This window comes from Oncorhynchus mykiss, chromosome 6 (assembly GCF_057628025.1).
Source record: "Oncorhynchus mykiss isolate SJ-2025 chromosome 6, ASM5762802v1, whole genome shotgun sequence".
Taxonomy (NCBI): Eukaryota; Metazoa; Chordata; class Actinopteri; order Salmoniformes; family Salmonidae; genus Oncorhynchus; species Oncorhynchus mykiss.
Genome location: NC_143027.1, coordinates 40,338,060 through 40,359,717, shown reverse-complemented (window position 1 = coordinate 40,359,717; position 21,658 = coordinate 40,338,060). Strand labels below are relative to the sequence as shown.

Below are 21,658 nucleotides of genomic sequence, written 5' to 3'. Positions count from 1 at the left end.
TTTACGTGTGCCTTGAATTCTAAATAATTCACTGACAATGTCACCAGCAAAGCACCCCCCCACATCCTCACACCTTCTCCTCCATGCTTCCTGGTGGGAACCACACATGCGGATATCATCAGTTCACCTACCCTGCGTCTCACAAAGACACGGCGGTTGGAACCAAAAATCTCAAATTTGGCCACATCAGACCAAAGGTGTCACACTCTGACCATGATTTGCGTTGTTTGTTTCTATGTTTTGTTTGGTCAGGGTGTGATATGAGTGGGCATTCTATGTTGTAGGTCTAGTTTGTCTATTTCTATGTGTTTTGGCCTGATATGTTTCTCAATCAGTGGCAGGTGTTTGTCGTTGTCTCTGATTGGGAACCATATTTAGGTAGCCTGTTTTGTATTGTGGTTGGTGGATTATTGTCTATGTTATGTTGCACGTTGGCACAGTGGTTTGATAGCAGTCATGGTCGTCTTGTTAGTTTGTATACTTCCTGTTTTTTTTCGTCTTTCATTAATATCATGCATTCACACCACGCCACTTTGGTCTACTCAATACGATGATTGTGACAAAAGGACAGATTTCCTCTGGTGTAATGTACATTTCTCATGTTTCTTGGCCCAAGCAAGTCTCTTATTTTTATTGATGTCCTTTGGTAGTGGTTTCTTTGCAGCAATTCGACCATGAAGGCCTGATTCACACAGTCTCCTCTGAACAGTTGATGTTGAGATGTTTGCGTTACTTGAACTCAGTGAAGCATTTATTTGAGCTGCAATTTCTGAGGCTGGTAACTCTAATGAACTTATCCTCTACTTCATTATTATCTACTTCATTATTATTCATTATTAGTCTTCACTATTATTCTACAATGTGGAAAATAGTCAAAATAAAGAATACCCCTTGAATGAGTAGGTGTGTCCAAACTTGACTGGTACTGTATATATACAACGTTTTTTATACAACCAAGTTACACCTCTCAAAAGGCACATAATCGGTGGAATTGCCCATGCACTGTATGAGGACAGAGTCAACTTCTGCCAAGCTAAAGATGTCCAATATCTCTTAGTGTTAGAGCACCATGCTCTGTTTAGATCATATCATATTGTTAGAGATGGGATCATACTCACCATAAAGGTGGTTTCAACACATACTGTTGCCAGAATATTCTGTCCAGCAAACACGGTTTATTTCATACATTCTGGTGATTTGGCGGTGAGGGACCTTGGGAGTGTGAGCGGATGTGACTGTTACTGGTCCTTCTCCACCGACTGGCGTGTGTGTGTGTGTGTGTGTGTGTGTGTGTGTGTGTGTGTGTGTGTGTGTGTGTGTGTGTGTGTGTGTGTGTGTGTGTGTGTGTGTGTGTGTGTGTGTGTGTGTGGTGCAGTGTAGTGTGCTGGAGCACTGGATGTTATCTGACACAATGTTTATTAGAGCCTGGAGACATTCTCAGCTTGTCCAAGAGGTATCCTTGGCCACAGGGTCATTAGAACGGCGGGATGATGTGTGTGTTTATCTCCGAGGTGACAGCATCACGGCCTTGCTCCATGCTTATATAGACACACATACTGCAACTCCCACAGACAGAATCTAAAATCCTCTCGACAACACAACCAGACTGGTCCTCTCTGTTTTACAGTTCTAGGATTCTCTATTTCTCTCTTTGAGATACCAAGAACAAAATCGACAATCTAAACGGGTCCTCTCTTTTATATCTTTTATATTTTAGCAATATCTATTTCACTCAGAAACTAAACTAAATTGATACAAAATGTTGCCTGCAACTTTCAAACTGTGCGCTGGCATCTCCTACAGACATATGAGGAACATGACAGGTTAGTGAGAGACAGTTTGTGAATGATTCTCTAGTGTTTCATAGCCTTGTTTCATAGACTTGTGGCCCTGTGGCCATGGCATGGTCTGAAACTGTAATTTTCAGTTGTGGAACGTTAGCTAACAAAACAATGTACTTAGTAATTTGGTTTTAACAATAATATATTTTTTTAAATTATGGCACTAAAGGTTGTCAAATTGTACTGACTTTTGTACTAACAATTTCATGTATTGTAGATTCCTCTACTGCTTTTTATAACACTTTTCTTATCTACTTTTTTCTCCCATTCTCCTTGTCCCAGGATTGAGGAAGAATGCGATGGTGGCCATTCACCATGAGTTGAACATGCTAGCAGGCCCCAACCCTAGCAGCTGGATCAGCCATGTCCGCCGCAGGAGCTCACTGCTCAGTAAGTCCACACCATTCACTCAGAATACACTTCTTACTTGTTTTTCTTTCTTTCATTCACAAATACCCAAAAAGGAAAGTCTACTCTAACTCTATTTATAATGTCGTTTTCTGTCTGTGCTGTGCTCCAGGCTCGCGGATCGAGGAGGAGCAGGGCTACAATGAGGCGGAGGTGTCATATGTGAAGCAGGGAGAGGAGGCGCTGCAGAAGTCTATCAGCATCCTCGGCGATCAGGATGGATGGACCACTGAGATCATTGCTGTGAGTATAGAGATATAGTGCCAAAGACAGAAGGGCTGGCACACGGAAATTCCCTTCTTCACCTATTCAACATAGTAATTACAGACGTTTATCTTTTTTGGAATTGCAATGTAAAAGGTTGTTGTTTAAGGTTGTTGTTTATCCTTGCAGTTCTATGAGTTTTAATTATCTGGTCCCATGATCCCAGGCGAATGGAGACAAGGTGCTGAGTAAGGTGTTACCTGACGTGGGGAAGGTGTTTAAGCTGGAGGTGCTGTTGGACCAGCGCTCTGATAACCTCTATGTGGAGCTGGTGGGCAACATGGAGCAGATGGGAGACTGGAACCCTAACGTCAAAGAGGTCAAGGTGGGACAATCAACTTTATAAACAAGGCACTGTAAGTCGCTTTGGATAAAAAGGTTCTGCTAAATCGCATATATAACGCAACAACAATACAAAACATTAAGAGGAATTGGCTCATGTGTACACAGATTGCATGAATTGACTAGAAGTCTTCTACTCTGGGTTGTTTTGTTCAACGTAAGAGTCCCAATGTACATTCTCGCATTGAGGAATATACAGAGGTTTTTGACTCTCTCCTCTCCTTTTCTCTCTCTCTCTCTCCCTTCCTCCCATTTTCTTCCTCTCCTCCCCCCTTTAGATCCTCCAGAAGATAGGTCAGGAGACCATGGTGACCCACGAGGTGTCGGGACCCACACCTGGCAACGTGGTGGGGCCGCGGGACTTCGTTAGTGTTCGCTGTGCCAAGCGCCGGGGGTCCACGTGCTTCCTTGCCGGCATGTCCACTCAGCACCCCACCATGCCCGAACAGAGGGGAGTTGTTAGGTAGGCTAATTTAGACCCAAGGGATGGATGGAAAGATGGATGGATGGAGGCTATAAGTCACTAACAATACACCATATAAAACAATTATTTGAATATTGTGTTGGACTCCAACATATGCTAACATAAGTGTTCTACACACTATTGTTGACTTTTTCAGGGCAGAGAACGGACCAACATGTATAGTGATGCGGCCCAGTGCCGATGACCCCAACAAGACCAAGTTCACCTGGTTGTTAAGCATAGATTTAAAGGTATGGAGGCCATTAACCTGCATCTTATCACTAGGGTCAGACAGATACAACTGTAGCTATCTGGTTTGACACCCTCTGCAAAAAGCACTTTCATAATTTGACATTTGACATTTTAGTAATTTAGCAGATGCTCTTATCCAGAGTGACTTACAGTTAGTGTATTCATCTTAAGATAGCTAGGTGAGACAACCACATATCCCAGCCATAGAAAGTACATTTTTAATCAATAATGTAGAGTAGAGTGCAAGTGCTGGGAGGGGTGGGGGGGAGCGGGAGCAGCCGTAGGGGTGGGAGGGCCAAGAGGCCTGAGGTGGCAGAACGGAGTCCTCGGGTTGTGGTGTAGGGTTTAAGCATATCCTGAAGGTAGGGAAGGGCAGTTCCTCTTGCAGTTTTGTAGGTAAGCACCATGGTCTTGTAGTGGATGCAAGCTTCGACTGGAAGCTAGTGGAGTGTGAGGAGAGGCGTGGTGACATGGGAGAACTTGGGATGGTTGAAAACCAGGCAGGCTGCAGTGTTCTGGATAAGTTGCAGGGGTTTGATGGCACAAGCGGGGAGCCCAGGCAACAGCGAGTTGCAGTAGTCCAGAGGGGAGAGGACACGTGCCTGGATTATGACCCCCACAACTTCCTGTGTGAGGTAGGGTCGTACTCTACGGATGTTTAAGAGTATGCACCTGCAGGAGCGGGGTTCACTACTTTGATATTTGCAGAGAATGACAGGATATTGTCCAGGGTCACACTAAGGTTCTTTGCACTCTGGGAGGGCAACACTGTGGAGTGGTCAACTGTGAGCGGGCAGGCCTTCCCTGGGAGGAAGAGCAGTTCCGTCTTGTCGAGGTTGAGCTTGAGGTTTGGGCCGACGTTGAGATATTGGTGGGCCGACGTTGAAGTTGAGATATCTGCCAGGCATGCAGTGATGTGTGTCGCCACCTGCGTTTCAGAAGGGGGGAAGGAGAAAAGTAGATAAGTGTCATCCGCATAGCAATGACAGTAGAGTCCATGTGAGGATATGACGTAGCCTAGTGACTTGGCGTATAGAGAGAAGAGGGCCTAGAACCGAGCCCTGGGGGACACCAGTAGTGACACAGACACAGATCCTCTCCACGTCACCTGGTAGGAGAGGCCTGTCAGGTAGGATGCAATATTAGAACTCGCAGAGACGACCAGCCCTGAGAGGGTGGAGAGGAAGGATCTGATGGTTCACGGTGTTGAAGGCAACTGATAATCTAGGAGGGTGAGAACAGAGGAGAGAGAGAAAGCTTTGGCAGTGTGGAGAGCCTCCGTGACACAGAGGAGAGCAGTCTGGGTTGAGGGACCCGTCTTGAAGCCTGACTGGTTAGGGTCAAGAAGATCAGAAGATCCTAATGGACCCATATATATTGTTTGGCCTTTAATCATAATGAGGGATTTCTGTTAAATGTGACACACCTGTGTTGTTATAATCAGATGCTACTGATCACTGCCTAAGGTTGTGGTTGATGATGGTTGCATTGAGGACACTTAATTGTTGTTTCTTATCATGTTCTCTCTTCCTGTCTCGTTCTCTCACAGGGTTGGATCCCAAAGACCATCATAAACAAAGTACTCTCTCAGACGCAGGTGGACTTTGCCAACCACCTGAGGCAAAGGATGGCTGACAACAGTGTTTCCATGGAGATGGCAGCAGCATGCTGACACACCATGCCCTTTGACCTTTCGATTAGTGTGTACACCAATGGCAGGCCACCAAATGGACAGCTCCGCCCAGTCATCTTTGCCACTTTCTCCATCAAAGGCACTCCAAGAGAATCAAATTCTAACTACTCTCTTGAGTTCTTAGGACAGAATTTCGGTACAATTGAGTGAAACCTTCTTCTTTTGAACTCTGGATGCATTAACAGTATAAAGTGGCTTACTCTCCTCATGTCCTTTCCTTCTCTCCTATACACCTAACCTGTTCACACACCAGTCCAGATGAAGGGGAGAGACTAGGGCTACGTTTACACAGGCAGCCCAATTCTGAAATTTTCCCTTCTAATTGGTCTTTTGACCAATCACATCAGATCTTTTCATATTAGCTATTTTTCAGAGCTGATCTGATTGGTCAAAAGACCAATTTGTGAAAAGAAAGATCAGAATGTAGCTGCCTGTGTAATCATAGCCCTATGAGAGGATACTTAAGACTAGATGCAACCTGTGAGCCCCCTTCACACACCTCCTTCTCAAAACATATACACGTTCCCACAAGTCTGTATAGTGTCTCTACGGCACAATAACCACCCAAGTCACTTTTTTCCAGCCATGGCACTGGTAATTACATTGTCATTGCACTCTCAATGTGAAATCTGCACTTTTATTTCAATATTATATTTATTGTAGAACAATGTCATTGCATTACACTGGGTTAGGATGACTGACAAGTGAATAAATGATTTCAACATCATTCAAATGTACAAGGATTATTCTTCTATTATTATCTCGCTTGACAAAATGTGGAAAAGCACTTACAAATAAAACATTTTAGGCATACCACTCAAACAGGATCAATACTTATATATCGTCAGTCATAAAATCATTTAATACGCCGCAAATGAAAAATACCAAATTATTACACATCTGAACACATCTCACATCGACCTAATACAACCAAATATGACAAGAACATCACAGAAAAACTCAAACAAGCGAACCGTCTCAAGTCCTCACAATCATTACGTAAATATTCCATTTCAACTGAGGGGAGGAATTCAAAAAGGTATTTTTTAACCACAAAGTTTAGTTCATAAAATATTTTCCTGTCTTCAATGGATTTGGCTGTTGTGTTTGCCAAGGCAAGCAGGTGTTTGACCATTCACATGTGTGTGAAGGACTCTGCAGCACTGTGAGCCTTGGCCTGGGTCTGCAGTACATTCCCCGGGATGAAGTCAACAGCACAACTCACGCCAAAGGGGAAGTCTGCCCTCTGTTATTGTCCTTGTAACATTTTCCTATGATTTATAGTTGTAATTGTTCCAGAAAGTTCTGTACTTTTCTAGGATATGGTGTGCGCTCTGAAGGAAAATAGGTTTCAGGGGTGAAAAAGGGGGGTCATATTTGTCAGAGAGACAGGCTTTTTCTTTAATAGAAGTCAGCGTCTTCTAGGATTACAGATGCACACGTCAGAGCACAGCATGCTGCACTTGCCTAAATCAAAATCTTTGAGAGTAAGGCTGACAAATTAATTTCACTTGGATGAAGATATACATTTTATTGGTAAAGGAAATGTTCTGAATTTGAGTAACAGCTAAAATTGAGGTAATGAGCTAAATCTAACATGAGCAGTGACTGTCAGTGGAGTCTGTTGAAGAGAGGGCGACTCATAATAATGTCTGGAACTGAGCAAATGGAATGGCATTAAACACATGGAAACCATGTATTTGATGTACCGTATTTCATACCATTCCACTAATTCCACTCCAGCCATTACCACTTGCCCGTACTCCCCAATAAAGGTGCCACCAACCTCCTGTGGTGACTGTCATAACTAACATTGGTATATTCTTGGCAGCGGTTTAAAGTATAAATTGTAAACATTTTAACCTACACTTCTTAGGCAATTAAACTCATAGCAACAACGTTGGCTGTTGCATACACAGATTATTTGAGGATTGTGAATAGTTAAGAGGGTGGGTTTCAGTTATGGAAAAAATAAATGTATTGGAACTGTGTTCTGAGGCATAATAATTCAAGTTTGCATGAAATCCTTTACAGTAGAATAAGTGTTCAAGGCACTCCAAGGCCTTGGTCTATACTTAATACATGGGAAGAGAATAAGAGACACTATCACAAACATATGTTAAGGGTAAAGGGGGAAGGGAATGTATAACCTCAAAACACAGCCATAAAGTGAAGATAAGTGAAGTACCCCAACAAAATAGACAAAACAATCAATTGGAATATCAAATACAATACTTGACCAAGATGACAACCATGGTTCAATTCCCTCTTTTGAAATTACATAAACGATGTCCTCGACTGCAATATACTCCTCATGCCCTAGTCTTTCTCTGTGGCCGCCAGGCAGGCCAAACCTGACGCTGGATGGGATGGAGAGCACCAGTCTAACTACCTACTGTACGTCACCCCAGCCCACACATGTTCTACCACAATGATGTCAAAGGTTTACATAGGTGGTGTGCCCAGGGGGATCTGGTCAGAGAGCTGTTATTTCTCAGAGTACATGTCCATGCCGAGCCCTGCGAGCTGACCACAGCCGGGGACAGCCAGTCACCAGGAATAACTGCTTTCCTACCAATAACTGCTTTCCTACCCCTCCACCATTGGATAACTGTAAACACACTGGTGAACTAACCGCATGTAGCGCTAATCGTGATGTTTTGGTGCAATGTTTAACCTCTCATTTTAGGTCTTTTTTCCCCCTTCAAATTTAAAAGCGGAAGAGCATGTGAATGTGCAGTCAGCCAATGAATAAAATGTGCCCTGGTCCAGGTGCTGGACAGTTTTGTGATTGGGTGTGGTTAACCTGACTCTAGATCTGTGCCAATAGGAAACCAATGCAGAGTGGTCAAATATGTCAGTTTGTGTTAAATGCCAGATGTCTCTATGGGGGTTTGAGAGATGGACCGTGAAGACATGAAATTAGAGTCGTAAACGTATTATTTTTCTACTTTGCTTCAACAAAGGTATAGAGTACAGTGAGTAAGTTCACATCATTCTGACCTCCTCTGACCTGTACAGCATCCGATCACAACCATGGCCTCAGCGCACACCCACACATACCATTTGTCAGGCCACTTTACAGGACTTGTGCATTGTGGTTATATTACCATAAACAGTTTACTATACCATCGATTTGCAGTGTCCAGTACAATCAATGTTCATTCTGGGAAATGTATCACTGGCTTTGCTTTAGCCATGACGTAATCGAAAAGGAACCGTCCAGCACAGGCAGTTTAGGCAGGGCAGGAAACCACAATTCCCAGAATGCACTTGAAGTTAACTGTGGAAAGGGGGAAGGGAAACTGAGATTGGAGGGAGTGATACTGAGGTAAAAATAAACTGTATTAAACGACAATTAACTATTATATAGATCATCGCTGCTGTGAGATGAAAGTTTAAGAAATAGAGAGAAATAAAACAAATCCGAAAATGTTTTGACAGTTTCCAGAAGGGCAGTAGTTAAACTAGTGGTTGGCTTGTGAAAAAATATTTAGCTTGCTAACTAGGCTAACTTAGCTTAGATTTAGAGTTAGCTAGCTAATGTTAGCTTGCTGGATGACAGTACTTCAGAGCCACTGATGTTGACTGTCTTCTGAGCACAAATGTTATGCAACAAAAAAAACGCATTCATGATGTATATGTATGTAGCCAGTGCTAACTGAATGTACAGTAAGTTAGACTAGCTAGCAGTAGCCTGTCAGCTCACGTAGCTAGCTTGCTAACGTACCGGTAGTTAGCTAATGTTGTCAGTTGAGTTACTGGTAACGTTAATCACGTTTCAGATTGTACCTTGAAGTTTTTTTGTGTGTGTGTGTGTGTAGGCTGTGAGTGGGTCTTCGGTATCACGTTACCATTTGGTGAGCCTAGTTTGACAGCTTGATAACGGTTCTAGCTATGTAACGTTAATGTAGTTAGCTAATCATTCAATGAGTTTGGTTTGGATACTTTTTCCAAAGATAATTGGAAATAGACAATTGATCAGTTTGTGTTCATTAATAATTAGTATGCTTTTGACATTTTATTTGTGAGCAAGCTAGCTAGTTACCCACCTTATTTTTCTGCCCCAAATTGCAGATATCCATGACAACCAGTTTGACATAGCATGGCATGAGTGCCCCCTATTGGTTAGATCCTGTCAAGGAGAAGGCCCACTCCAACTCTGCAAGACTTCAAGACTCGCCCCACCAGGGTTTGAACATTGTTACATCGTGGATGTGAGGTGCCAACATTGAGTGTCAAAGCAATGAAGCGGCTGGGAAAGAAAGAGGCCATACCAGACCAGCAGTGTCCATACCCAGCCCTGCAGCCCCTCTAATGGGGCAGGATGCACAACAATTGAATTCAATGAGATCAACCTGTTGACTAAAGTCTGGACCAAGAGAGAGGAAGGAAGGAGAAGTTTGAAACGCAGTAGTTGTGGAAAGGGACACAACAGACAACATGAGGGTCTTCCCAATAGCACTTTTGACCGCCTTAGTCTGAGAAATTAGGCTTTAAAGAACAGGGTTTACCCACTCACACATACATAGACTCACACACTCATGCCATGGAAGAGGACAGCGGTGTCACATCACACACGGAGGTAGGTGTTTTAACCTGGAGTAGTCTAACCTTTTGAAGTAGTTTAAACTGTGTGTAAACTATGTGATTAACAGTCGCATCAGCTGTATACAATGAAATGGAACAGCATCAGTCAACAGACATCAGTCAAGTTCCAAATCAACATTTTGACATTATGGCCTGTTCTGTACACATGTTAACTGTATACTGTCTGTGATACCATCACAGGGGTAGACAATGTGGGTGTGGTGGTATTCAATCAGATTGCACAATGAGACTTGCTGCACTAACAGATCTATCTGCTTGAAGGTACAACCTTATAGTACTGTAGACACATCCATTAGACCGTTTTTCTGACTATTGACCGTGAAATGTGTGGTGCTTAGCTGAATTTCCATCTCTCCCTTCTGTTTTTAATCCCCATTGTGTTAGAGTGGAGGAGGAAGTAATGAAGCAGCTTCCCCTCTAAAGTGTTCACATGGGGATATAAAAGGTTTCCACCACAAAGTAGCCTAACAGTTCTCTTTCTCTGCTGTGTCTGCACTGGCACTGTACCATCTTGCCTGGGGTGGATTCATTAGTTGGATTCTGTTGCAAAACGTTTGGTCTCTGTTTTGCAACGGAATCGATTTACCATTTGCTATAGGAACCAACTGGACACAAACGGAACGAAACGGGGAGGGACCTATCAGAATCTGTCCAATAGAGAAACTCGTTTTCGTAGCAAAACGTTTTCCGTTTGGAGTAAACGTTTTAAGTCGCAAAACATTTAGCAACCGACCAAATGTTTTGTAACGGAATCAGACTAATAAATACACCCCAGGTCAGGTGAGAGGGCAACCACCTGATCCTTAGCTGCATCTCATTCCACAGAGATGTTCCTGCCCCCTTTCTTCCTGTTCTTCCATGCTACCCTGGCTGTGTCTGATGATGCCTCTCGGTCTGTCCCCCTCCTCTCAGGGTCTGAATGGTGTGTCACATGAATGTAAAGAGACAGAGGAGCTAACCAATGGCCACTCTAACCACAAACCTGTGAGTACAACAACTAACTAGAGGTTCCCTTTCAGAAATGTTTGTTTAAACATTGTTATTAAGCAGGAATGTCTGTATACCTCTCCTGTTATCATCAGTATAGACTGGTAGCTTGTTGGTCCTGCTGTTCTATGTTGCATTGTGTAGTGGTGGAAAAAGTACCCAATTGTCATACTTGAGTAAAAGTAAAGATGCCTTTAATAGAAAATTACTTAAGTGAAAGTCACCCAGTAAAATACTACTTGAGTGAAACTCTAAAAGTATTTGGCTTTAAATATACATAAGTATCAAATGTAAATGTAATTTCTAAAATATACTTATGAATCAGAAGTAAAAGTAAGTATAAATCATTTCAATTTTCTTATATTAAGCAAACCAGACAGCACCATTTTCTTGTTTTTGATTTATTTACGGATAGCCAGGGGCACACTCCATTTGTGTTTAGTGAGTCCGCCAGATAAGAGGCAATAGGTATGACCAGGGATGTTATCTTGAGAGGTGCGTGAATTGGACCATTTTCCTGTCCTGCCAAACACTCAAAATGTAACGAGTGCTTTTTGATGTCAGGGAAAAGGAATGGAGTAAAAAGTACACTGCTCAAAAAAATAAAGGGAACACTTAAACAACACAATGTAACTCCAAGTCAATCACACTTCTGTGAAATCAAACTGTCCACTTAGGAAGCAACACTGATTGACAAATTTCACATGCTGTTGTGCAAATGGAATAGACAACAGGTGGAAATTATAGGCAATTAGCAAGACACCCCCAATAAAGGAGTGGTTCTGCAGGTGGTGACTGACCACTTCTCAGTTTCTATGCTTCCTGGCTGATGTTTTGGTCACTTTTGAATGCTGGCGGTGCTTTCACTCTAGTGGTAGCATGAGACGGAGTCTACAACCCACACAAGTGGCTCAGGTAGTGCAGCTCATCCAGGATGGCACATCAATGCGAGCTGTGGCAAGAAGGTTTGCTGTGTCTGTCAGCGTAGTGTCCAGAGCATGGAGGCGCTACCAGGACACAGGCCAGAGACGTGGAGGAGGCCGTAGGAGGGCAACAACCCAGCAGCAGGACTGCTACCTCCGCCTTTGTGCAAGGAAGAGCAGGAGGAGCACTGCCAGAGCCCTGCAAAATGACCTCCAGCAGGCCACAAATGTGCATGTGTCTGCTCAAACGGTCAGAAACAGACTCCATGAGGGTGGTATGAGGGCCCGACGTCCACAGGTGGGGGTTGTGCTTACAGCCCAACACCGTGCAGGACGTTTGGCATTTGCCAGAGAACACCAAGATTGGCAAATTCGCCACTGGCGCCCTGTGCTCTTCACAGATGAAAGCAGGTTCACACTGAGCAGAGGTGACAGAGTCTGGAGACGCCTTGGAGAACATTCTGCTGCCTGCAACATCCTCCAACATGACTGGTTTGGCAGTGGGTCAGTCATGTTGTGGGGTGGCATTTCTTTGGGGGGCTGCACAGCCCTCCATGTGCTCGCCAGAGGTAGCCTGACTGCCATTAGGTACCGAGATGAGATCCTCAGACCCCTTGTGAGACCATATGCTGGTGCGGTTGGCCCTGGGTTCCTCCTAATGCAAGACAATGCTAGACCTCATGTGGCTGGAGTGTGTCAGCAGTTCCTGCAAGAGGAAGGCATTGATACTATGGACTGGCCCGCCCGTTCCCCAGACCTGAATCCAATTGAGCACATCTGAGACATCATGTCTCGCTCCATCCACCACAGTCTGTGTTGCACCACAGACTGTCCAGGAGTTGGCAGATGCTTTAGTCCAGGTCTGGGAGGAGATCCCTCAGGAGACCATCCGCCACCTCATCAGGAGCATGCCCAGGCGTTGTAGGGAGGTCATACAGGCACATGGAGGCCACACACACTACTGAGCCTCATTTTGACTTGTTTTAAGGACATTACATCGAAGTTGTGTAGTGTGATTTGTAGTGTGATTTTCCACTTTAATTTTGAGTTGACTCCAAATCCAGACCTCCATGGGTTGATAAATTTGATTTCCATTGATAATTTGTGTGTGATTTTGCACAACTATGTAAAGGAAAAAAGTATTTAATAAGAATATTTCATTCATTCAGATCTAGGATGTGTTATTTTAGTGTTCCCTTAATTTTTTTGAGCAGTGTATATTGTTTTCTTTAGGAATGTAGTGAAGTAAAAGTAAAATTTGTAAAAAAAATATATATAAAAAGTAAAGTATAGATACCCCAAAAAACTACTTTAGTACTTTTAAGTATTTTTTATTTAAGTACTTTCCACCACTGGCATTGTGTAACCTGTTGTGTTTCTGTATTCCCAGGTGATTAATGGACTGACGCCAGGTCATAGTGTCAAAGAGCACGCCAATGGCAGTTCACTGCTCAAGTCTCTGCCAGTGAGTTGCTCTATACTGTCCTTCATGTCAAAGACATTACAGGAAAGGGAACTGACCCTACTGTTGTTCTTTAAATACAATTGTGTGTTTACAGATACACTGAGTATACCAAACATTAGGAAAACCTTCCTAATATTTAGTTGCACCCCCTGCTTTTGCCTTCAGAACAGACTAATTTTGTCGGGGCATAGACTATAAGGCGTCTAAAGCGTTCCATAGGGATGCTGGCCCATGTTGACTCCAATGCTTTCCACAGTTGTCAAGTTCACTGGATGTCCTTTGGGTGTTGGACCATTCTTGATACACACGGGAAACAGTTCAGCGTGAAAACCCCAGCAGCGTTGCAGTTCTTGACACAAACTGGTGCACCTACCACCATACCCTGTTCAAAGACACTTAAATATTTTGTCTTGCCCATTCACCCTCTGAATGGCACACATACACAATCCATGCCTCAATTGTCTCAAGGCTTTAAAAAATCCTTCTTTAACCTGTCCCCCCCTTCATGATTTGAAGTGGATTTAACAAGTCAGTAATGGATCATAAGGGTTCAATAAGGGATCATAGCTTTCATCTGCATTCACCTGGTCAGTCTATGTCATTGAAGGAGCAGGTGTCCTTAATGTTTTTGTGATTTGTCTAGATTTCAGCTCTGAAGCAGAATGGCCTTCTGCAGTCTCTGGCTACAGGAGGAGAACAGCCCAAGACTGAAGGTAAGACACAATACACTCAGTGGCCCCTCTTCCCAAAGGAACAACCATGTCTCCTAGCTACCAGGCAACCCTAGCAGGTCTCTTCCCCCCCCCCCCCCCCCCCCCCCCAGCCGGCTATGGGAAGATGAAGAAGAGGATGAGGGGCAGGGTATGAAATGATGGTGTCATGGCGTAGAGGGGTGTCGTTCAGATTGAAAATCAACTGGAGAGGTGGTGGGACCATAGCACCATGACTGAACGATTACTCCTCACCTGTGTATGTTGCTGCTGTTTAGCTGTGTCTGTGATGTTTCTCAGCCGTGTGTATGTGTGTTTGCAGAGGAGAGTGCGGAGGTGGAGCAGGCTCGTGAGGAGTGGGAGGCTCTAGAGAGTATCCAACCAGGTGAGCTGTTGTTAGGGGCAACATCTTCCTATTCCCTGGCTGCCTGAAAGCTGTGATGTTTTACTCCTCCATTATAGGTTGTATACGAATCTGTTGAAGTGTGTTATTGTCCTGTGTGTCTCCAGTGGTCAGTGAGGAGTCCAGTCCTACTCCTCTCATCTCCTTTAATGAGGCGTTGCAGCACTTCCAGACTACAGACCTTGGCGAGGTGCTGGTAAGAATGTGGGTCTTTCTGTGTCTGGGGGTTTTAGGACTGCATTGTAGAGTCTCACTCTCATTATTACGAAAAAGAATGTCAGTTCTCACTCTCTCTGTAGAAGAACATCCAGCCCACCATCCGTAGGACGGGTCTGGCCGCTATCACACACTTCCTGTTCGGCCCGCCGCGACTTCACCGAGAACTACTGGAGGAGAGGGACCTGGTCTTCGCCATCGCACAGTGTAAGTGTGTGTGTTTGAATGAGAGAGCGGGAGAGCCGTTTTGCAGACAATAAGAGGCTGATTGTGTGTGTTTTTCTCTTTGTAGGTTCTTTGGATAACAGTCAGGCTGTACACATGCGTGTTCTACAGACCATCTATAAGAGGCTGACAGGCAGCAAGCAGGACTGTCCTCGGTTCGGCACCCACTGGGAGAATGTGGGCTTTCAAGGTGAGAGACATCTTCTGTATCTATGCTTCATTAGATGCCGCTCTCACACTGAGATGAAAAGTGTGATAAGAATATATTGCTATGAAGAAATGTACAAAACACTGAAATGTTGAGTGTGTGTCTGTGTGTAGGTACGGACCCAGCCACAGACCTGCGTGGTACAGGTTTCCTGGGGCTGATGCACACCCTGTACCTGGTGATGGACCCTGAGACTCTGCCTCTAGCCAGAGACATCTACAAGCTGTCCCAACATCCCACACAGGTACATACACACACACACTGGCCACAAACTATTCAGGTTAAGGCAAGAAGGGACATCTATGTAATGTGTGCCTGGCTACTTGAATAGTCTTTCTATTTACAAATCCCATTTGGTTTCTACTCTTTCTGCCCAATCTTTCTCCAGAACTTTCCGTTCTGTGTGATGTCCATCAACATGACCCGTATCGCCCTGCATGCACTTAGAGAAGAGGCCCTCTCCAAGTAAGTGTCCTGCCCTACTGCTAGAGCCTAGTCACTTGCTTACAAGATGTCCTCACTTTTGTGTGTGTGGTCTTCCAGGGAGTGTAACCGTCGACAGCAGGTAGTGGGGGTGTTGAACGAGTTCTATGTTGCCACGTTCCTGCACCTCTACCAGCTTTGGAAGAGCCAGCAGAAGACTATCTCTGACTCTGGCTTCGTCCTCAAAGGCAACTCTCTGTTTTACCCAAGGCTTAACAAAGCCCAGTCGTTTTCAGAATCATGTCATTATTAACAACATCCCTTTGTAACACAATCACATCCTTGACATCCACTGTGTCTCTGCTCCCCTCCAGAAGTGGAGCTGTTTGCCAAAAAGAACCCCAAGCAGATGCTGCGTCGGCTTGACATCTTCCTGAGGGAGAGAAGGTCGGGCGGCGCCCCCCGGGCCTCCCCAGACCCCATGGCCCAGCAACCCTCACCCTGCCTGGGGGAGAGAGGTGCCAGGTCTGAGGGAACCAGAGGCAAGGAGATGCACTTCACTGGAGTGTGTGAGCTGACCCCAGACATGGAGGGAGAGGCCAGGCTCATCTGAGACATAGGGAGAGATAGAGAGTGAGAGACTGTGAGCACAGCTACACTAGTCTTAGCTGGAAAGAGAGAGTGTGTGTCTGTTTGTGTGTGTGTGAGACAGAAAGAGAATGAGGACCCCACCAAGCGCTGACCCCACTAATTTGTGGTACATACCCATTAATGCTGTAAAGCTGCTCTCAGATAATTTTGTATGGGATCCCTTTTCTCCCAACAGAAGTACATGATGGTGTGGCGTTCAGATAACACTAAATCACAGACATGGGACTGATGGATGAATAGAAGATGTCATTAAAGAGGACGAGAGAGTGAATGAAATATTAGCGTTTTCTCTGGGTCTAGTGCAGGGACAGGCAATTTTACGGTACAAGGACGCACCTGATTCTTCTTCTAATCATCCAATCATAGTCTTTAATCAAGGCGTCGATAAGTTGAATTTCAGCTTGGCTGGAGCCAAAGCCTGCAGAGTAAGAATGCCCACCCTTGGTTTATTGAATAGCTGCCAAGCCCCAGGGCACCGATCTGTCTATACGGCCCTAGTAGAGTTCTGGAAAGCCATAGTGTGTATGTCTGTTTCTACTGTCAGCAGAACCAAGCCTGGGTGTGTTTGTGTGTGCGTGCTGGGTATGAAGGTAAAGGTCTGTGTTGGCTATAGGGAGTTGGAACAGGGAGCAATGTGTTTGTGTGTGTAGTTGGGCTTATGTGTGTGGTGGGTCTGTGGGCTCCGATGGTTCTTGTCTCCATCTCCCAGTGCAGGTTGAATAGGCCCAGAGCCCCCCCTATTGTATGGGGGATATATTTTTTAATAATTTAAAAAATATTTTAGTCCTTTCCAAAGGGATAGCTGTTCATGACAATAGATGAGATTATACTGTATATGAAATGATATTATATGGATAGGGTACTTGATGGTATTTATAAAAGTGAGAGGAACTTATTATGCTAAGAAACTCAGGATGAGGGTTAGAATTGTTAAGCCCAGTTCAAATACAGAATGAGACGCGACGCAACTGTCTTTATTAAGGTGAACTCAGCGAAATGGCATTGCCACGTGCGGCAACGACTTCAAGACTTCGCTCTCACCATCTGCGCATGCGCGCAGGTTCGCTTCAGGCTGTTGGCGTGTGGCTGCCACAGGACCAAAAACAACGGAGAAATTGAGCCTCATTGCGTCAAGTTGTTGCGGAAATTTACCCACTGTGCTGTTTGTGCTGTTTACTTTCTGCGTCTACGTCATACCGCCGAGTCTACCTTTTAAAGAGTTGTAGAACTAAGTTTGTTTGATATGAACGGTGTCGCCTTAACGTCTCAGGTCGTCGGTTGCAGCTTCCCAAGATTCTACATGTCAAAGCTTTAGCTAAAGTCTTGCGACGAGACTGATCCATTTAGCCAATCAGAGAAATACATGCGCTAACGTTCTGTGTTCAGCCAAACAGACAATTAGCTAGCTATGTTGCTGCACATAGCTAGCCTAGCTTGCTGATAAAAGTATTTATCTGACAAGTGATAAAGTGTACCCTGTTTCTGGTGCATGTATTTCAGGACACTCGTTTGCTACAAGTGGCAACTTCGTTTCAAAGTTTAATCACGTCATTATAAAGAGGCAGTGTTACTGTGGAAAAGGTCTCAACTGCGCTTCTCGTCTTGATCTGATTTCCCCTTCTTTAGTCAGTTGTACAACGTTCTAAAATGAGCTACTTGTTATCTCGTCTCATGTCGGCTGTTGTATCTGAACTGGGATTTAGCCTTCGTCTCAAATATAATGTTTAGGTCCCTATATAATGTTCTACTTTTGATCATATGCCCTGTGTTTCTCTGGTCAAAAGTAGTGAATTACATAATAAAAATGGTTTCATTTGAGATTAGCATTTAGACAGGTCAGTCAAGCCAACAGCTGACTAGCCATGGTATAGCAGAGTGTTGGTGGGCTGGTTTAGTCAGACTAGTGATTGAAGTCTGCTGGAAACTTTCTACATGCATTCCGTTATAGAGCATCCAACTGGAGTTGTTTGACTAGGGCAATCGTCTGGGTTATCTGACTAAATGGATAGTGCACACAAATGACACATTTAGCTAATCTCATGGATATCTAGAATGAGCTAAAGATTAGGGTGTCCATAGACAACATGGTATTGTTATGATGAGGAACATTTGTGATTTGGGAGAATTTACTCATTTTAAATGATAAGATGATAGTGATGATAACAGTGAAGGGTGTCTCTAAGAAGGTGTACCGTATGCAATCCCAATTTTGTCATGGATAATCAGTAATAATAGTGTTGTATGATGAGGGAAATCCTTCCTTATTTCAGGGTGTGTGTTTGTGGGGAATGGTATAGTATGGCAGGGGAGCATAGCTCTGCAGTCTCAATCAGTAGCATGTTCAGGTAGCACTAGTACTGTAGCATCAGATAGCATCCTTGTTGTTTTATCTTCCTTGTAGAATTTGTTGCTCTTTGTCATGTCTCATTTACAGTCTTTAGTGCCAGTGAGTGTTCAAGCTGTTACTATAGGACATTCACCCCCCCCCCCCCCCCCCCCCCCCCATCTACAAGAGACACACACATCTCATTAGTGGAGCTACTCAGTGGATTAATGTTTTTGAGGTACTTGTAGATCTTCGGTAGCCTGTTGTTAAATATGATCTTTGTCTTCTGCTCTGAAAGCAGAACAAGTAGGAGGGGGTCATTTGAACCATACTGTAGAATTACAGTGACGTCATTCTGTGAGTAGGATGCTGCTTGTGTTCCAGATGGTTCTATTGTGTCTGCTCGCCCAGAGGATGTCATGTTACCCTCTAAGGGAAGCCTATAACAAATTGGATGTATCACTGTGTCAGGGGTTTGAGGTAACACAAACCCATTCAACTCATTCTAAAGTATAAACATTATATAAACATCTATAAAGGTGGACATTATCAGCTCCTATACATAGCCTACCTTGTTTTATTGGGTTATTTCCAAGCACATTACTCTCCACATCTACCCCCCTATTTTTTTTAAAGGAATTCGTGCTCATTATTTTGCCAAGCGTATGTTTTTTTTTATCAGCAAAATTTGCACTCTTACAGAATGTTGGAGGTGTGTACAGTGTGAGTGTTGCTAGGTGGCTGAATATTATGCTTTGTCTGTGTTGTGTTTTCAAACCGGCATAAAGGAACTCTTTGTAGCCGTAATCTCATCATAGCCTCTTTAAGCTGAAATAATGGACTAAAGTCTATTTTATTTGAATTAATTTAAAAAGGCAAGTCCGTTAAGAACAAATTCTTATTTACAATGGCAGCCTACCGGGGAACAGTGTGTTAACTGCTTTGTTCAGGGGCAGAGCGACAGATTTTGACCTTGTCAGCTCGGGAATTCGATCCAGCAAACTTTCGGTTACTCGCCCAACGCTCTAACCACTAGGCTACCTGACGCCCCGTCAATAATTTAACTGAACCTGCATTTCAGATTGTGAAGATACACATAAAGTTATTTTTTGTTCTATTTTAGCATAGGGGCTTGTTGCAGTTCAGTGTGTGAATCAGGAAGTTTGTACAGAAGGTGATTGTAACTATATGATTGTCAGTAGGGCGTTCTATTGAAACACATTGCTTACCTCAAGACTTCAGACAAATCTTCTCTTTCTCTTCTTTGAATGTCTGTTAAAGACAATGGCTTCTCACTTCATATAATGGCAGATTGTATCTTTTCTCTTTCCTTAGTTATACACACTCCCTCATACACAGCTTGGATGTCAAATGTCATGTATATTCCACACCTGAAACACTAGTGAACTAACACTGAAGCTGGTAGGTCTATGTACTTTATTTGAAATGACACAGGCCCACTATAGGCCCAACCACACGCTTAGATCCACATAGCTTTTTGTCAGCTTGACTGCAGATCCACTCTAATGGATTTTTGAACAATCATTACTGATGTTGACTATGTTAATGATAAGCTAATTTACTTGTCGCTTCGACGGTATCCACTTTCTTGTGTGTATTAGTGATTGTTCCCACCTTTTGACCATGTCAGGGGAAAAAACGAGAAATAACAATGATATTAGTTTCTGATCGTACAGAAAAATTGTGTTGCTTCTCCAAATTTGATTTGCAGTCCTAAATCAAGGTTCTGGCTTGAAATTTGCACCAGTTATGTCATATTTTGTTTTCAACTGATAGATCTCAGTTCAAAACCAAGAGAAAACGGGTCTTAAGCAGGATGCAAGGTACTCTGAAATGAGTGGTCTGAATCTCTGCTTTGTCGACAACAAATCATTTCCTGAATCCCCTGCGCTTTATATGAAGATGTTCTACTGTTGCTTTTGTCGTCTTTTTTCCCTGAAAGCATTTTATGACTGTACCTTAATTGTAGATGCCCTATTTTATAATGGGAGTTATTTCAGAAATATGTGCCGTTGTACAGTAAAATGTATGGTATGGAGAAACCTAAATAAATGCAATTGAAAACAGTTATTTGCTCTCTTTCTTTGTGCTGTGGTTATTATTCTTGTATTTGTATTTATTATGGATCCCCTTTTAGGGTTGCACATTTTGGGGAATATTCAGAGGTGGAAATATTCTGTCGAAATTAACGGGAATATATGGGAATTAACACCATTTAAATGTCAATTTAAAAAAAAAAAATTTTTGAATTGGATATATTTACCTTACCATGTATGGAGGCAGAAACATAAACATTTTACCTTAAGTATACATAATTGCAAATGATTAAATCCTTCCAAAATAAATACAATTATAAAAATCATTTGTTATGAATTGAACTTTAATAAAATGAGTTGACTCAACTAAAGCTTTGGTTGTCTTCCACTCAGGCTTCCATGTCTTCTCCCTGGACCTCCTCAATGTCCACCTCTTGAACATTTTGAACAACTTTGAGGCCTCATCTTCACTGTCACTTTCCAACCTTGTTGAGGCCCGGAAGGCCACCAATTTTTCATCCCTTGTGTTGGTCAGCATGTTGCGTGCTTTTGTGTGTGTTCCCAAACAAGGACCTGTTGCGCTCTGAGGCAGCTGATGTTGGTAGGATTTGGAGGATGATGGAGGCAACAGGAGAAAGAGCATCAGATCCACAAAGTCCCTTCCACCAGGTGGCTGATGAGATATGATGGCACGACTGTCATATTGTAACTCCATCCCAAAGCCCTTGCTTGGGAGTGTACTTTACCAGACTGCCAAGAACCTTGCCCTCATCCAGGCCAAGGAGGCGAGACACAGTAGTGATGACACCATTGGCTTTGCAGATCTCTGCACCAGACAGGATGCTCTTGCCAGCATACTTGGGGTCCAACATGTACACAGCGGCGTGTATGGGCTTCAGGTATAAATCTTCACGCTTTTTAAAAATATATTTCAGAACTGCAGTTTCCTCTGCTTGGAGCAACAGTGAAGTGGGCAGGGCAGTACGGATTTCTTCTCTTACATCTGCAAACAGAGTCTGAACATCATATAGGATGGCATTGTCTCCCCCAATCTGTGCAATTGCTACTGCTATAGGTTTCAGGAGTTTCAGGTTGCTTACCACTCTAGAAAGAAAATAAAAAAACTCCCAAAATACAATCTTGATGGGGCTGTCCATATCGGCAGACTGTGATATGGACATTTCTTGGAG

The 21,658-nt window shown here is 43.6% G+C and overlaps 2 protein-coding genes across 5 annotated transcripts; both read left to right on the top strand.

The window, feature by feature from the left end:
- The first annotated feature begins 1,601 nt into the window (after window positions 1-1,601).
- Window positions 1,602-5,989, top strand: star (steroidogenic acute regulatory protein). The gene is given in 7 exon segments (NM_001124202.1): window positions 1,602-1,823; window positions 2,124-2,231; window positions 2,362-2,492; window positions 2,680-2,838; window positions 3,134-3,318; window positions 3,476-3,569; window positions 5,120-5,989. Coding segments are annotated over 7 exon segments (864 nt in total). The 5' UTR covers window positions 1,602-1,759; the 3' UTR covers window positions 5,243-5,989.
- Window positions 5,990-8,490: 2,501 nt separating this feature from the next.
- Window positions 8,491-20,498, top strand: LOC110525939 (ELMO domain-containing protein 3). 4 transcript variants are annotated; one of them, XM_090237925.1, is made up of 14 exons: window positions 8,529-8,594; window positions 9,088-9,123; window positions 9,341-9,848; window positions 10,787-10,858; window positions 13,175-13,249; window positions 13,893-13,962; window positions 14,282-14,344; window positions 14,470-14,558; window positions 14,662-14,785; window positions 14,871-14,993; window positions 15,125-15,255; window positions 15,400-15,476; window positions 15,555-15,682; window positions 15,809-20,498. In XM_090237925.1, the coding sequence occupies exons 3-14, from the start codon at window positions 9,813-9,815 to the stop codon at window positions 16,045-16,047; spliced, it is 1,227 nt and encodes a 408-aa protein (XP_090094051.1). In that variant the 5' UTR covers window positions 8,529-8,594; window positions 9,088-9,123; window positions 9,341-9,812; the 3' UTR covers window positions 16,048-20,498. The 4 variants fall into 4 exon arrangements, with proteins under 4 accessions (XP_036835992.1, XP_021462140.1, XP_090094051.1 ...); XM_090237924.1 differs by having other exon boundaries at window positions 8,539-8,594; window positions 10,700-10,858; XM_036980097.2 differs by lacking the exon at window positions 9,088-9,123 and having other exon boundaries at window positions 8,491-8,594; window positions 10,700-10,858.
- Window positions 20,499-21,658: the final 1,160 nt, after the last annotated feature.